General features: G+C 47.0%; 1 protein-coding gene across 2 annotated transcripts in view; it reads right to left on the bottom strand.

The window, feature by feature from the left end:
* setd2 (SET domain containing 2, histone lysine methyltransferase) overlaps positions 1-14,901 on the bottom strand; it is a 39,367-nt gene that overhangs the window by 8,559 nt on the left and 15,907 nt on the right. Inside the window, exons 8-21 of one of the 2 annotated variants that reach the window (XM_045226209.1) lie at positions 14,751-14,828; positions 13,838-13,935; positions 12,919-13,069; positions 10,925-11,059; positions 9,666-9,794; positions 8,423-9,256; positions 7,730-8,392; positions 7,541-7,589; positions 7,037-7,337; positions 6,137-6,734; positions 5,708-5,914; positions 5,402-5,527; positions 4,805-4,953; positions 4,092-4,209 (exon numbers count right to left, since the gene is read on the bottom strand). In XM_045226209.1, the coding sequence (XP_045082144.1) occupies positions 4,092-4,209; positions 4,805-4,953; positions 5,402-5,527; positions 5,708-5,914; positions 6,137-6,734; positions 7,037-7,337; positions 7,541-7,589; positions 7,730-8,392; positions 8,423-9,256; positions 9,666-9,794; positions 10,925-11,059; positions 12,919-13,069; positions 13,838-13,935; positions 14,751-14,828 (3,636 nt within the window). Of the gene's footprint in view, positions 1-4,091; positions 4,210-4,804; positions 4,954-5,401; positions 5,528-5,707; positions 5,915-6,136; positions 6,735-7,036; positions 7,338-7,540; positions 7,590-7,729; positions 9,257-9,665; positions 9,795-10,924; positions 11,060-12,918; positions 13,070-13,837; positions 13,936-14,750; positions 14,829-14,901 lie in introns of both variants that reach the window. The other variant, XM_041852048.2, reaches the window with a different exon arrangement.

The raw sequence follows: 14,901 nt of genomic DNA, 5'->3' as shown, positions 1-14,901 counted from the left end.
ACAAAAGGGCCCGGTCCGTAGTTAGACACTAAACCAAGAAACCACAAACCTCAGACGGTTTCCATTATGATCAAAGGAAGAGAAGAAAAGAGGGAAATCAAACTAGAGAAAGAGGAGAGAACGAGAGAGAGAACGAGAAAGAAAGAGAACGAGAGAGAAAGAGAGAACGCGAGAGAGAGAGAGAGAGAAAGACATAATAACCATGCCCACACCCCATATAGGCCCCCTCAGATCAGACCTATGACCCTCCTGCCCACCCCATGCCCTCCACTCCCGCAAAGAGGGCCTCAACATGAAAGTCACACATTCGCCCAGGCCCAACCCCCACTCTTACACTAGCCCAAGCCAATGGCATGTACCAGATGCTCAGCAGGCTCTGCTCACACTTACTGGTCTGAGGCCAAAACACGACTAGCAACATTTGACACTTTATGGAACACAAAGCCTTCACTTTCTCATCCTGGAATATCCTAGGCCTGAGGTCATCTGCCTTTGGCCTAAAGAGCAGGAACCCAGACTTCACCAAAGAAATACAGACATTATCATCCTACAAGAAACATGGTATAGAGATGGACCGGACCCACTGGTCACCCCCTAGGTTACAGGTGTGAAACAGGGAAGGGACTCAGGGGGTATGCTAATTTGGTATAGAGCAGACCTAACTCACTCTATTAAATTAATCAAAACAGGAACATTTTACATTTGGCTAGAAATTCAAAAGGAAATTATTTTAGAGACAAATGTCCTCCTGTGTGCTACGTATATCCCCCCACTAAAGTCCCTATACTTTAATGAAGACAGCTTCTCCATCCTGGAGGGGGAAATCAATATTTTCCAAGCCCAGGGACATGTACTAGTCTGTGGTGATAAACACCTACCTGGAGGTGACAGCATTCCCTCCCCCATATGCCCCCCTAGGCACAACTACGACAACATAACCAACAAAAACGGGTCACAACTCCTGCAGCTCTGTCGCACGCTGGGTATGTACATAGTCAATGGTAGGCTTCAAGGGGACTCATCTCTTGGCAGTAGTACTGTAGACTACTGTATCACTGACCTCAACCCAGAGTCTCTCAGAGTGTTCAGTCAGCCCACTGACACCCCTATCAAATCACAGCAAAATCACAGTCTACTTGAACAGAGCAATCCTCAATCATGAGGCATCAAAGCCAAAGGAACTGAATAATATTAAAAAGTGATATAGTTGGAAGGAAAGTAGTGTGGATACCTAACAAAAATCAATTAGGCAACAAATTCAATCCCTTTTAGATTACACCTTCACTACTACATTTTGTCCAGGAAGTTAACTTCACAGTAGAAAACCTAAACAGTATATTTGACCTCTCAGCTTCCCTATCAAATAAACAAAATGTCAAGAAGACAACCTACGAAAATTAACAACGACAAATGGTTTGATGAAGAATGCAAAAACTTAAGAAAGAAATTGAGAAACCTATCCAACCAAAAACAGAGACCCAGAAAACCTGAGTCTACAGCTTCACTATGGTGAATCACTGAAACAATACAGAAACACACTACGGCCTCAAACAACAAGCGTGCGGTTAAAATTGGCAAAAAACACACACATTTCTACTGCCAAGAGATGAGCTATAGGTGTACCTACGTTAGGAGTCCCCTTGAAGCCTACCATTGACTATGTACATACCCAGCGTGCGACAGAGCTGCAGGAGTTGTGACCCATTTTTGTTGGTTATGTTGTCGTAGTTGTGCCTAGGGGGGCATATGGGGGAGGGAATGCGGTCACCTCCAGGTAGGTGTTTATCACCACAGACTAGTACATGTCCAATTACATCAGAAATCAGTTCAATGTAATTGAAGAATCCATAGAATCTAACCACTTCTGGGAAAATTCTAAACAAACAACACGAAGAGTTATCTATCCTAAACGGAGATGTGTGGATAAACCACTTCTCCAATCTTTTTGGCACTTTAACAAAAAACAAAACTACAAAAACATATACATGATCAAATACAAATCAACTATTAAAGACTACCAGAACCCACTGGATTCTCCAATTACATTGAATGAACTACAGGACATTGAATTGAGAGCGTGAGAGATACAGAGAGAGCCAGGCAGACAGACGAGCCAGGCAGACAGACGAGCCAGGCAGACAGACGAGCCAGGCAGACAGACGAGCCAGGCAGAAGGAGAATGGGAAAGAAACTACAGAGAAGAGGAGTCAAGCCATCCCACCCTGACTGAGTACCTAGAGGACAGCCAGCTGTCTGAGCCCGAGTCTACATCCCAAATGACACCATATTCCATATATAGTGCACTACTTTTGAACAGGGCCCATAGGGTGTAGTGTGTTATCTGGGGATAGGGTGCCATTTGGGATGCAACCTGGGCCTGAGGAGGGAGGTACGGGAGCGAAGCAGGAATGATGTGTGGGTTGGATGGTCTCCTCTTCTGCTCCTAAACCTAGATCCCCACCACCTTCAGATGTTGATGAAGCTCTTTTAAGATGTGATCCACTGTATCTCCAGCTAGAGGTATAGTGTCTGGCAGCGTCCCGAATGGCACCCTCTCCCATATATAGTGCACTACTTTAGACCAGGGCCCATAGGGTAGTGGTGCACTATGTAGGGAATAGGGTGCCATTTGGGGATGCAGCCTCTGTCTGACGCTCTAGACTAGAGGCCCTTGGGGGGGTTCATTTTCTCTATCCCAGAGAGGAACCAACCAACCCACAGCTGAAAATAATCACTTTTGCAACATCTTCAATTAACTGATGGGAGGAACACTATCATCATGTTTCGCACGCAAGCATTCTGGGAAGCAAACGAAAATAAACAAACTATTTTGCATTTGAACAGATGAGTTAGAGTAGCTCTGTTTTCACTCCATCATCTTTTTAGAAACTCTCTGCAGGCAACAAAACACAAGGCAATATAATGGATATTATACAAGGGTTTCTACTCCTAGCCTCACAGCACTAGGGGCGAGGACCTAAAGACTGTATGTATCGAACTCTGCTGACGATGTCCTGTGGACAAATGACACCCTAGTCCCTGGACAGTGCACTACATTTGACAAGAGTCCTGTGTGAATCTGATTCAAACATGAGATTTGGGCCCTATTCAAATACCTTAAAAACCACCCACCCTCCTCCCTTCCTTCTGGAAATCACTGACCTACCAGTAAGATTGGTAAAAGTAATGAGATGGAAGGAAGCCATGTTTTCATCTATCAACTGACATCCAGATCAGTAACCAGGTTTCCATCCAACCTTTAATGCCAGTAAAGTACATGTCAGATAAAAAAATGTAATGACAGGCCTGATGGAAACAGAACATTTTTCGGTAAACGTTTCAAATGTCAACAAAACAAAACACTCTTTTTGCATCGGTAAAATGAAATATGTGAGACATGTCGGCGGAATCGCTTTTATGCTCAAATATTGATATAATAACCATCATATCGAAGTAAACTTGGAGTCACGCGATGACGTGTGGTCCTCCCACTGACTCGTCAGGAAAGCATGCAGTGTATTAGGCTACAGATGAAATAAATGATGATGACCTTCACAGGGAGGTGACAGTGCAACGTGATGAGCTTGATGCTCCTTTCTAATAAATATCGAAGGTCTTATTCTGGTGACATAATAATCTATGCTTGGCTGCCATTTGACAAATAAAAAGAATCTCGCTCTTTTGTCCATAATAATAATCCCATCATGTAGGCTATACGTGCACTCTAGCCAACAGCACTAACAACAGAGTGGGCACACTCGCTATATAACGAAAAACATTGTGTCAAAACCATCAGTAGAGTGTAAATTGTGATGGAAACCCATTTAACTTGTATTTATTATTTCGGTACACGGGAAAAAAGTATTTAATGTGCACTATGTCATCACGCACAGCCTTTCATCTGCAACAAGTCAATTTGATGGAAACATCTCTGAAGGGAAAATGCGCATATGGTTTTTATGCAGATTTTAGAATATTGGCATGAAAATCTATCGCCAATTGGATGGAAACCTAGCTAGTGATTATATCAAGGAAGGAAGGATGCATTTTAAAAAGGCCTTGGCCTGTGTGTTTTCAGGGTCAAAGGTCACCTTGGAGGGGTTCTCGTCGTAGGTGGGCGTCCCCAGGTCCATCTCAGCCTCGTGGTCTAAGCTGTGGGCGTCTTCACTGGCCCCGTCCCAGCTGCTGGGAGGATCCCACTGAGTCTGCCTGTGGGGGGGTAGATACACACAATAAGACACACAGTCACACAATTCCAGGCAGACAAAACGCAGCCAGACACACAGACAAAGTCACACACACACGCAGACAGACAAGCTGACAGACACACACACAGTCACAAAAGCAGACAGATAGACAGGCAGACAGAGGCAGTCACACACACAGGGAGTGACCTACATGAACCACAGCCATGTGTAGCCTACCAGGTGATGACAGATACAGGAGGCCATGTGTAGCCTACCAGGTGATGACAGATACAGGAGGCCATGTGTAGCCTACCAGGTGATGACAGATACAGGAGGCCATGTGTAGCCTACCAGGTGATGACAGATACAGGAGGCCATGTGTAGCCTACCAGGTGATGACAGACACAGAAGGCCATGTGTAGCCTACCAGGTGATGACAGACACAGGAGGCCATGTGTAGCCTACCAGGTGATGACAGACACAGAAGGCCATGTGTAGCCTACCAGGTGATGACAGACACAGGAGGCCATGTGTAGCCTACCAGGTGATGACAGACACAGGAGGCCATGTGTAGCCTACCAGGTGATGACAGACACAGGAGGCCATATGTAGCCTACCTGGTGATGACGTGGTAGTAGTAGATCTTTCCCTCTCCGTCCCGTGCTACCTTCCAGCTGGGGGGCAGGACGATGGTTTTGGGTTTGGGAGGAGAGGGAGGCGGCAGGTCTATCATACTGTTGGGGACTAACACAGTGTTGGGCAACTCCTGGACAGAATAAAAGAGGCAGGTGAAGATACATCAAGTCTCCTGGAGTGATTAAAAAACAACTGTTTACTAGGCCTACATCATGATAGAAAACAGTATGAATCTGCAAACCTCTCTTCACTGTGATGGACAAGAATCAAGACTGACTATCACGTTGATGCACACACTGCCTCCCCCTTGTGGCTAGCTTGGGGTAGGGTACGGGCAGACAGATTTGGTGTATGACATAGTGAGCCAATGTTTTTTTTTGAACGGGAGTCATCCACTGATGGACGATGGACAACTGAGATGATGCACATTATGTCGACCTTTGTGAGTATGCAACTAGTCTGAAAGTATTGACTTTGGTTGAAGTTTTGACAGACAAATACGGACAACGATGAATGAATATATAATTTCATCAGTGTTCATGCGTCTGGGTCTGGTTGTTGCTGAAGGCCTTCCTTACCTGCTGGACAGTCTGTGAGGTGACGATGGTAGTGACCGTGCCCCCCTGCTGAACCACCACTCCCTGCTGGTGACCTGTGTACACCGGCTGACCATGGAGGTAGCTGGCAGCCGGATCAGAGTACGCCTAGCCAGAACAGGATTGATAGACACACAGAGGTCACAGATATCACACAGATACTCAAATAGAGAAAAACCTTCAGATCTAGTCATGAAACAGGTCTTTCAGCCTGCGTTGCTTGGAAGCCTTTATCAACGCAGGGCGATATGTGTTGACTGTTCAGTACACTGTGCAGTGTGTGCCTACCTGCAGGACAGGTGTGTTGGCCTGTGGGTAGGCAGTTGGGATACTGTAGATGGTCTGACAGGGCTGGCCCTGATAGTAGATGGCTGTCTGAGTGGGAGGAGGTGCTGGGACAACCTGGTACTGTGGTGCTATCTGGGTCTGTACTGTCACAGCCTGCTGGGTGGTAGGGTCCCACAGCGTGGTGTAACTCCCCTGGCCCGCCGACACCTACAACAATATTAGAAGAATACAGGACGTTGGGGGACCAGCTAGAATTTGCAACTCGCACAGCCAAGTCAAAGGGTTGCAAAATGGCACCAAATGGTAGCACTCTGGAGCCCTGAATAATAACAAATGTTATTTCGAGCGCTTTTTAAAACGTCGAAAGTCACTTTGCGATAAAAGCAATAAAAACCCATTAAAATCATCACGAATATAAAAATAGAGCACCTGAGGGGGCGCCGACACGGCAGGCACTGACAGGACGGCTACACCAGGGTCCTGGCCTGCCACGCTGGGCTGCAGGGTGTACTGCTGGGGCGTGCCGCGGTGGAGCTCCAGAGGGGCGGTGGGTTGCTGGATGTGTTGGGGGAGGCTGGACAGGTTGGATACTGGAGGGGGCTGGGAGGTGGAGGAGGGAGAGGCCATGCCCAGCTCGGTGATCAGAGCCTGGGGAGGGGTCTGCTCGAAGGCCAGGGTGGCTGGGACCAGGGGCTCCACAGGAGGAGTAGGCAGCAACACCTTGCCTGCGTTGGGGTTGATGGGGTCCACGTAGGTCTGGAGGGGGTAGCCGGGGGGGTAGTGAAGGAAGCCAGCTGGGCTGGTAGTGTAGGTCAGGGCTGCATCGTAGGCTAGAGTCTGGAGCTGTTGCTGCTGCTGTTGTTGTTGTTGTTGTTGCTGTTGTTGCTGTTGTAACTGTTGTTGCTGTTTCTGGGCCTCACGCTGGGCCACCTCCTGTTCAAACAGCTTCCTGCGCTCCTCTGTGGACAGCTTGGTGCGCTCCTTGGTGATGGTACGGCTCTTCTTACTGCTGTTAGCCAGGTCAAACCTAGAAACACACAGTCAATACTACTGTCTACGGAGATCAACAGAACACTACAGACATTTCTAAAAGTCAACAACAGTTTTGGTCTGCGTCCCAAATGGCACCGTATTCCCTATAGTACACTACTTCTGGGGACAGGGTGCAATTTGAAAAGGAGCCTAAAGTCAACAAGAGTTTTGTTTACAAAAACGTTGCACTGTTATAGAATGACTTATGACTGAATTGAATTTCTAATCAAATTACATTTGATCATCCATAGCTAGTCAGTCTCTATATGAGCATGTTGGTGTTCCAGCCAGTCCTACCGGTCCTCGTTACGCCTGCTGCTCCGCTCGTATGCTGAGGGCGGGGGGGAGGTGGAGGCACGTCTCCTCCGTCTCTCTGTGCTGCGGGGTGTCTTCTCGGAGTCTCTGTCCCAGTCTCGCTCTCTGTCCCTCTCCCTGTCTCGCTCCCAATCTCTGTCCCTTTCTCTGTCACGCTCCCTGTCCCGGTCTCTGTCTCGATCTCGTTCCCTGTCCCTCTCCTTGTCCCGCTCCCTCTCACGTTCCCGGCTGCCGGAGGGGGTGCGAGCCGGGGCCAGGGCAGCGTCTCGGTCTCGACTACGATCTGTATACATGGGACAATCAAACAGGTTAAAGCCTCATCAAATGGTAGGCTGTTAGCACTGCAGAAAATAAAGCGTTACAATGTAACAGATGTGGACACAGAGCTAGCGAGAGTGAGAGAAAGAGCGAGAGAGAGCGGGAGAGAGAGAGGGGGAGAGAGTAACAGAGAGAGAGAGAGAGAGAGAGAGAGGGGGAGAGACCTACCGTGTGTCTCCTTCTCCACCTGGCTCTTCTTGGGGATCCTGTACACCTCCTGAAGGATGAGTCACAAACCACACATGTAAATAACAATCATCTCAGTGTGTGTGTGTGTGTATGTATATATATATATATATATACACACACACACACATCTGTGTGTGTGTGTTAATCAGTGTTTCCATGTGTCCTTGCCTTCAGGTCCCTCCAGCTGTCCAGTAACCTAGCAGCCATGTCTCCTATATCCACAGCTCTGAGCTGGGGCTCCTGGCTCCTCTCACTCTCCACATCAGACACACCCTCCTCCTCATCCTGCGAGGGCGTCCCCACCGCCGTAGGCTCCACGGGGACCACCGGAGAGGGAGGTGGAGGGGCCTCCGAGGCTGGGGTCACTACCTGGGCAGCGTCCTCAGTGCCAGGGGCCACCTCCGGGGGAACCTCGGGGGCCACCTGGCCTGGCTGTTCCTGGCTGCCTGGAGCCTTCTCAGCATCTTCAGTCCCGGTCTCTGCTGTGGTGGTCTCCTCCTTCTCCCCAGCAGGATGCTCCTCTGAAGGGGTCTCAGTAACTTCCGTCTGAACTGGCTCAATCTGTGATGATTCCTGGACCTGGACCTCCATGTTGGCCTGCTCTCCCGCCACAACCTCACTCTCCTCCATTGACTGACTTGCATGCTCCTCCTCTCCGTTCTCCTTCTGTCCCTCACTCCACTCGTCTTTCACCCCCTCCTCCTGATCTTTAGCGTCTTGGCTCTCAGCTTTGGGTTCTGTGACCTCCATGGCCTCCACTACCACCTCTGGTGTCTCCTTCAGCTCTGTGACTGGCTCTTCTGTTGGCTCCTCCGTTGTGGGAGTCTGGGCCTCAACCACCGGCTCGGCCTGGGCCTGGGCCTCAACCACCGGCTCGGCCTGGGCCTGGGCCTCAACCACCGGCTCGGCCTGGGCCTGGGCCTCAACCACCGGCTCGGCCTGGGCCTGGGCCTCAACCACCGGCTCGGCCTGGGCCTGGGCCTCAACCACCGGCTCGGCCTGGGCCTCAACCACCGGCTCGGCCTGGGCCTCAACCACCGGCTCGGCCTGGGCCTCAACCACCGGCTCGGCCTGGGCCTCAACCACCGGCTCGGCCTGGGCCTCAACCACCGGCTCGGCCTGGGCCTCAACCACCGGCTCGGCCTGGGCCTCAACCACCGGCTCGGCCTGGGCCTCAACCACCGGATCGGCCTGGGCCTCAACCACCGGCTCAGTCTGGGCCTGGGCCTCAACCACCGGCTCAGTCTGTGCCCGTTTGCTGCTCTCCACTGGAGGCTCAGATCGTGAGGCCTCCTCATCCTCCATCTCCTCTTCATCCTCCTCTTCCTCCTCCTTACCGTCCGAGGCCTTGCTGGCGTCCGACATGGCGCTGTCCAGGCTGTTCTCGCTGATCTTGAGGCGACGGTACACGGCCCGTTTGGGGGTGTCACTGTCCAGCTCAGGGCCCAGTTTGGGGGTGTCACTGTCCAGCTCAGGGCCCAGTTTGGCGACTGAGGCAGAGGAACCGTCGGGAGTGTTGAGAGGGGTCTGGGCGCGGGACGTGTTCTCACTGGAGTAGCCGTCCTGGTCAGCCCCGGGGGGCTGGGGGAGGGAGTGTGTGTGTGTCTGGGCCCAGCGCTGGATGAGGCTCAGGACATGACTCTCCTCCAACATGTTCTTAGTGGAGATAGGCAATACTGACAGGGTCTTCATGATCTGGAGACACAGGGAATGGTCAGTAGTTGGTTAACATACATTTCTTGTTTGGATATTCCTAGGACCTTTGAATTAAAATCATCTGAATTGGTTTAGTCCAAAGTGTATCCTCAAATACAGTACCAGTCGAAAGTTTGGACACCTACTCATTCCAGGGTTTTCCTTTATTTTAACTATTTTCTACATTGTAGAATAATAGTGAAGACATCAAAACTACTAAATAACACATATGGAATCATGTAGTAACCAAAAAAAAAGTGTTAAACAAATCAAAATATATGTTATATTTGAGATTCTTCAAATAGCCACCCTTTGCCTTGATGACAGCTTTGCACACTCTTGGCATTGTCTCAACCAGCTTCACCTGGAATGTTTTAAAAGTTCAACCCCAAATGGATTTAATTGTCACCTGAAACTGCAGTTTGATGTTGTTGACACTGTTGCCCTTGGCTTCAGAGAGCTCCACCATGAAGATCCACAGTAGAGACAGACCGTGATGGTCCAGGAACTGCTTCAGGCAGGACGGGCTCTGGGTATCCTGTTCATACAAACAACCAAGTCAACATTATGACAGAGAAAAACCTTCCTCCTGAGACTCACTTCAAACCCTTCAGTGCCAATGTATCTGTGGGTCTCAGTGGGGTCTCAAGCCCAAATCACACAGAGCGACATCAACGGCGTCAAACTTTGCGTGCGAGAGTTAAGAGCGTCTATTCACATACACTGTAAAGCGTATGCCAACTTAATGTCATGAGAATCCATAATAAACAGTTGTATTTGTTATGTTCGCCATGTAGCCCTTGTGAATTATTGTTGTGTGTTCTTTTGACTCACCTTATATGTCCTACAGGAGCCACCGTACCTGCCTGCCTCTAAACAGTTGTTATACGTTAGAATGTGAGGACAGTTGTAGCTAATACACCCGAGAAGTTCATAAAGAATTTAGCTAGTCTCGTTCTTTCTACATAGAGTTCCTCGAGTTCCCCAGCCGTAGCCTGCCTAAGCTAATGCCTGTGATCTAAATCAACAGAGGTTGGCATAACGCTATTGTTTTCAAATATGTCCAGTATTATTGGCACTGGCATCTAAACTTAACACTAAATATACACGTCAATTCCAGCGTTAACAATGCAGTCTATTTTCTGGCAATTTATCAGTTAATTTTACCAGCATTGCTTTGCGCAGCTGCGAGAAAAATAGATTTGCTTTCTAATTTGACGCTCGCGGCCCATCTGTTTTCTCTCATTCACTACTGTGCATTCTAATTCCAGCGTGTTCACGCGCATAAAAATCATTTGTGTTTGATTTGGGCTTCAGCGTGGTTGCCCAAAATGTAATTAAATTCTAATGTATTTATCCCCTCAGGTGCAATTAAGGCAGGCAAGTCAGAATTAAATGTTTTGATAATAATCCTAACACAACACCCTCCACATAATAACATACAGTACACAACAGACATCACTCCCCAATACAATACACCCCCCCACACACACAATACATACACAATATAACAACTTATTGGGTCTTGACTGATTCTGAAGGATACAAAAATAAACAAACTGAATACCTTTAACTGAAATGTGTGCGTCCCAAATGACCAGGGCCTATAACTATAGTGCACTATAAAAGGAAATATGTGTTCATTTGTGGTGGGTCAGGTGTGCTTACTTGGATAAGTTTGAGGCAGATGAGTTTCTGCTCCATGGTCTCCACTCTGACCATCAGCCTGCAGAGAGACACCACCTCCTTCTCATCGTACAGACCCTCCCCGTTCTCCAGCAGAGCCTCTAGCTCCTCATCCACCTGGAGACACAGCAGACCAGCATCAACACTCAGCAGTAACAGGACAGCTACACTGGCAGACCAGCATTAACACTCAGCAGTAACAGGACAGCTACACTGGCAGACCAGCATCAACACTCAGCAGTAACAGGACAGCTACACTGGCAGACCAGCATCAACACTCAGCAGTAACAGGACAGCTACACTGGCAGACCAGCATTAACACTCAGCAGTAACAGGACAGCTACACTGGCAGACCAGCATCAACACTCAGCAGTAACAGGACAGCTACACTGGCAGACCAGCATCAACACTCAGCAGTAACAGGACAGCTACACTGGCAGACCAGCATTAACACTCAGCAGTAACAGGACAGCTACACTGGCAGACCAACATCAACACTCAGCAGTAACAGGACAGCTACACGGGCAGACCAGCATTAACACTCAGCAGTAACAGGACAGCTACACTGGCAGACCAACATTAATAATCAGCAGTAACAGGACAGCTACAGTAGGTTTTTAGCTGCTACACTGGTAGCGTGAGCAGAGCGCAAGCAACTTTATCAAGTGTTCTAAGGCGTGAATCGCACCAAATTCTTGAAAATAGAACAGCGTAGCGGATTACGATGAGCACTTGAGCCTCCATTGCCAAGGTTTCACGGAACTAAAATAGTCGGTCCTTTTGTGTTCAGTAGCAGTGTTATTTATGGAAAGGAGAAGCCACTGGAGCTCTCAGAGCAATTAGCCTAAAGCTAGTACAAACCTGACCCATATCTGCCTCGCTAGACCATGGCTCGCTAGACCATGGCTGCGTCTCAAATGGCACCCTATCCCCTATATAGTGCACTACTTATGACCCGAGCCCTGATCAAAAGTAGTGCACTAAATAGGGAATAGGGTGCCATTTGGAACACGTCCCATCACTTCTGCGGGTTTCAGCAGATAATTCGATTGGAGTTATGAAATAGCTACATGCCATTGTAGTTAATCTATTTTGCAGAACATGTGCATTCAAATGCCTGAGTTTAATGATGAACTCAATGGCACGTCATCGGACTATGCTGAATTAATCTACCAGTTACATTTGGACTATTATGGGCCAAAAGCTAAAATTCTAAATGTGTGGAATCCTAACTACCAGGGTAACACATAAACCTACATCGCAGCGGACAATGCAGGGGAGAGACCAGATGGTAGCTTCTGCAGTTGTATTTCAAATGAGTTAAAGGCCCAGCGCAGTCAAAAACGTTTAAAAAATATATACATTTCCACACTATGAGGTTGGAATAATACTTTGAAATTGTGAAAATTATAATAATGCCATTTTAGTGTAAGAGCTGTTTGAAAAGACCGCCAGAAATTATAGCCGTTTTGGTGGGATGGAGTTTTGACGACATCACCAGGTGGTAAATTAGTTAATTGACAAATAAGAAAGAGTTCCAAACCTTTCTGCCAACAACAGGTCGTTTTCTCCTCTCCCCTCAGACCACTCCCAAACAAAACAGTCCAAGCTAAATTCTTGCTTGAAAAATTGCTCTTCGCTAAGAAGCTATTTTTGACAATTTTAATTGAAAAAAATCACAGTAAGGTACTTAATTGTTACCTCAGAAATTATTTGATATTGAGATAAAAACGTCTGCATTGGACCTTTAAATATTCAGTTTGGTTGATAGTGACATGAACTCCACAACAACTCACTTCCCTAGCACCTTTTCAAGTGATGGCTGTTCAGAGACAGCCAGTCCTAGGTTTGCCAAAATGTTGATAATTTCTTTGTTGGAAGATTTCATACTTATTCCAGGAATCTTCCAGAACAGGATTTATGGAAAACCTGGGACTCTTGGGAGTGCCAATGCCAAACCTGACCCACACACTTACCGTAGTAAGTGCATTGCTCACGGAGGTGTCCTTCTTGCGAGGGCGCTCTTTCTTCATCTTCCCTGCTGCTGCTCTTACACTGACCCGGTTCTCCCCGCCTAGGAAGCCTCGGCAGCTGGGAGCCCCACAGAAGCACTTCTGGGCCTCTTTCCTGGTGTGTACAGAGGAGAAGGAGTAAAGCACTACATCATAGCTATATGTCAGTCAAGAGAGCAACAGGGGCTTGTTGTATTTTTATATGCTTTCAATGACTACAACAGCAAAGTGATGTATTAAAACAATGACTACAACAGCAAAGTGATGTATTAAAACAATGACTACAACAGCAGGGTGATGTATTAAAACAATGACTACAACAGCAGGGTGATGTATTAAAACAATGACTACAACAGCAGGGTGATGTATTAAAACAATGACTACAACAGCAAAGTGATGTATTAAAACAATGACTACAACAGCAAAGTGATGTATTAAAACAATGACTACAACAGCAAAGTGATGTATTAAAACAATGACTACAACAGCAGGGTGATGTATTAAAACAATGACTACAACAGCAGGGTGGTGTATTAAAACAATGACTACAACAGCAGGGTGATGTATTAAAACAATGACTACAACAGCAGGGTGGTGTATTAAAACAATGACTACACACAGCAGGGTGATGTATTAAAACAATGACTACACACAGCAGGGTGATGTATTAAAACAATGACTACACACAGCAGGGTGATGTATTAAAACAATGACTACAACAGTAGGGTGATGTATTAGAACAGTGTCAAACTTTGTTACAACAGACATTTAAAATCCAAAAGAAAAGCTACGTCCTAAATGGCATCCTATGGGCCCTGGTCAAAAATAGTGCACTAAAAAGGGAATGGGGCGTCATTTGGGACGCAGGTAGAGAGACACTAACCCATATCTCTGGAACTGGTAATCGAAGGTAAGCTCTGTACCAGCCGTGACGGTCCTGGAGGTGAAGAACCCAACTCTCAGCTGGCCGTTCACAGTCCACTGAAATACAGAGACAAATAAAGAAACATTAGTGAGGTCAGGATAAAACAAACATGGTTTTTGACTTTGCCGATAAATACTTTGTTGAGGGAAAGTGTACTTGATACGACTGTGATGTGTTGTCTCACCTAGCTATCTTAAGATGAACGCACCAATTGTAAATCGCTCTGGATAAGAGCGTCTGATAAATAACTAAAATGTAAAATGAAACCACAGATTGAGATGCAGTTCACTGGTAGAGTAGCCTGAGTGCCAGTGTGTTTGTACTATAATGCAGACTTCCTGTCACTCATTGCCATATTTGGCTTGACAACGACATCAATGGAGCTGGCAAGAACACAAACAGATCTGGAACCAGGCTAAAAGTAGAACAAAGTAGAGGCAAATATTGTTCTGAACCAAGACAAATGAACCGTCCAGTGAAAATCTCACTTTTAAAATGCTCATACTCCGTTAACTCGTACGCAAATAATGTGGCCGAATCATAAATGAGAGAGAAAAAAAAAAAAAAAAAAGGAAAACAAACTTCAAAAACCCCACCTTAAACTTATATCTCAAACAGACCATTTAAAAAATGCTTGCTATTTCCTCATAGAGGATGAGGTCATGTTTTTGGCCGAGACGGCTAATTGGCAAAGCTGGAAAATCAGCAGTTTACTTGTCATAATATGCTTTATAACATAGGTAATTACCATTTTTTGGAAGGAAAAAGATTTAACTCATATTGTAATTAATTATAGATCCTATTTCATAGAAATCTGGAAACCCTGGACAGATACCGCAAAGGACCTCTCTCTGGCCGCCAGGCTATATACCTTCTGGGTCTCACAGTTGGGCTCACAGCTGTGGTTCATGAAGCGTGAGCAGTTCCCCTTCAGTGTGGCGTCTATGATCTGAGGAGACACAGAAGAAAGGAGTTTCAGGTAACCTTCCACATTACCTGTCAGTTGTAAACGATAGAACACT

This window comes from Coregonus clupeaformis, chromosome 17, assembly GCF_020615455.1.
Source record: "Coregonus clupeaformis isolate EN_2021a chromosome 17, ASM2061545v1, whole genome shotgun sequence".
NCBI classification, from domain to species: domain Eukaryota; kingdom Metazoa; phylum Chordata; class Actinopteri; order Salmoniformes; family Salmonidae; genus Coregonus; species Coregonus clupeaformis.
The sequence above is the reverse complement of the archived record's forward strand: the minus strand, read 5'-3'. Positions and strand labels throughout refer to the sequence as shown.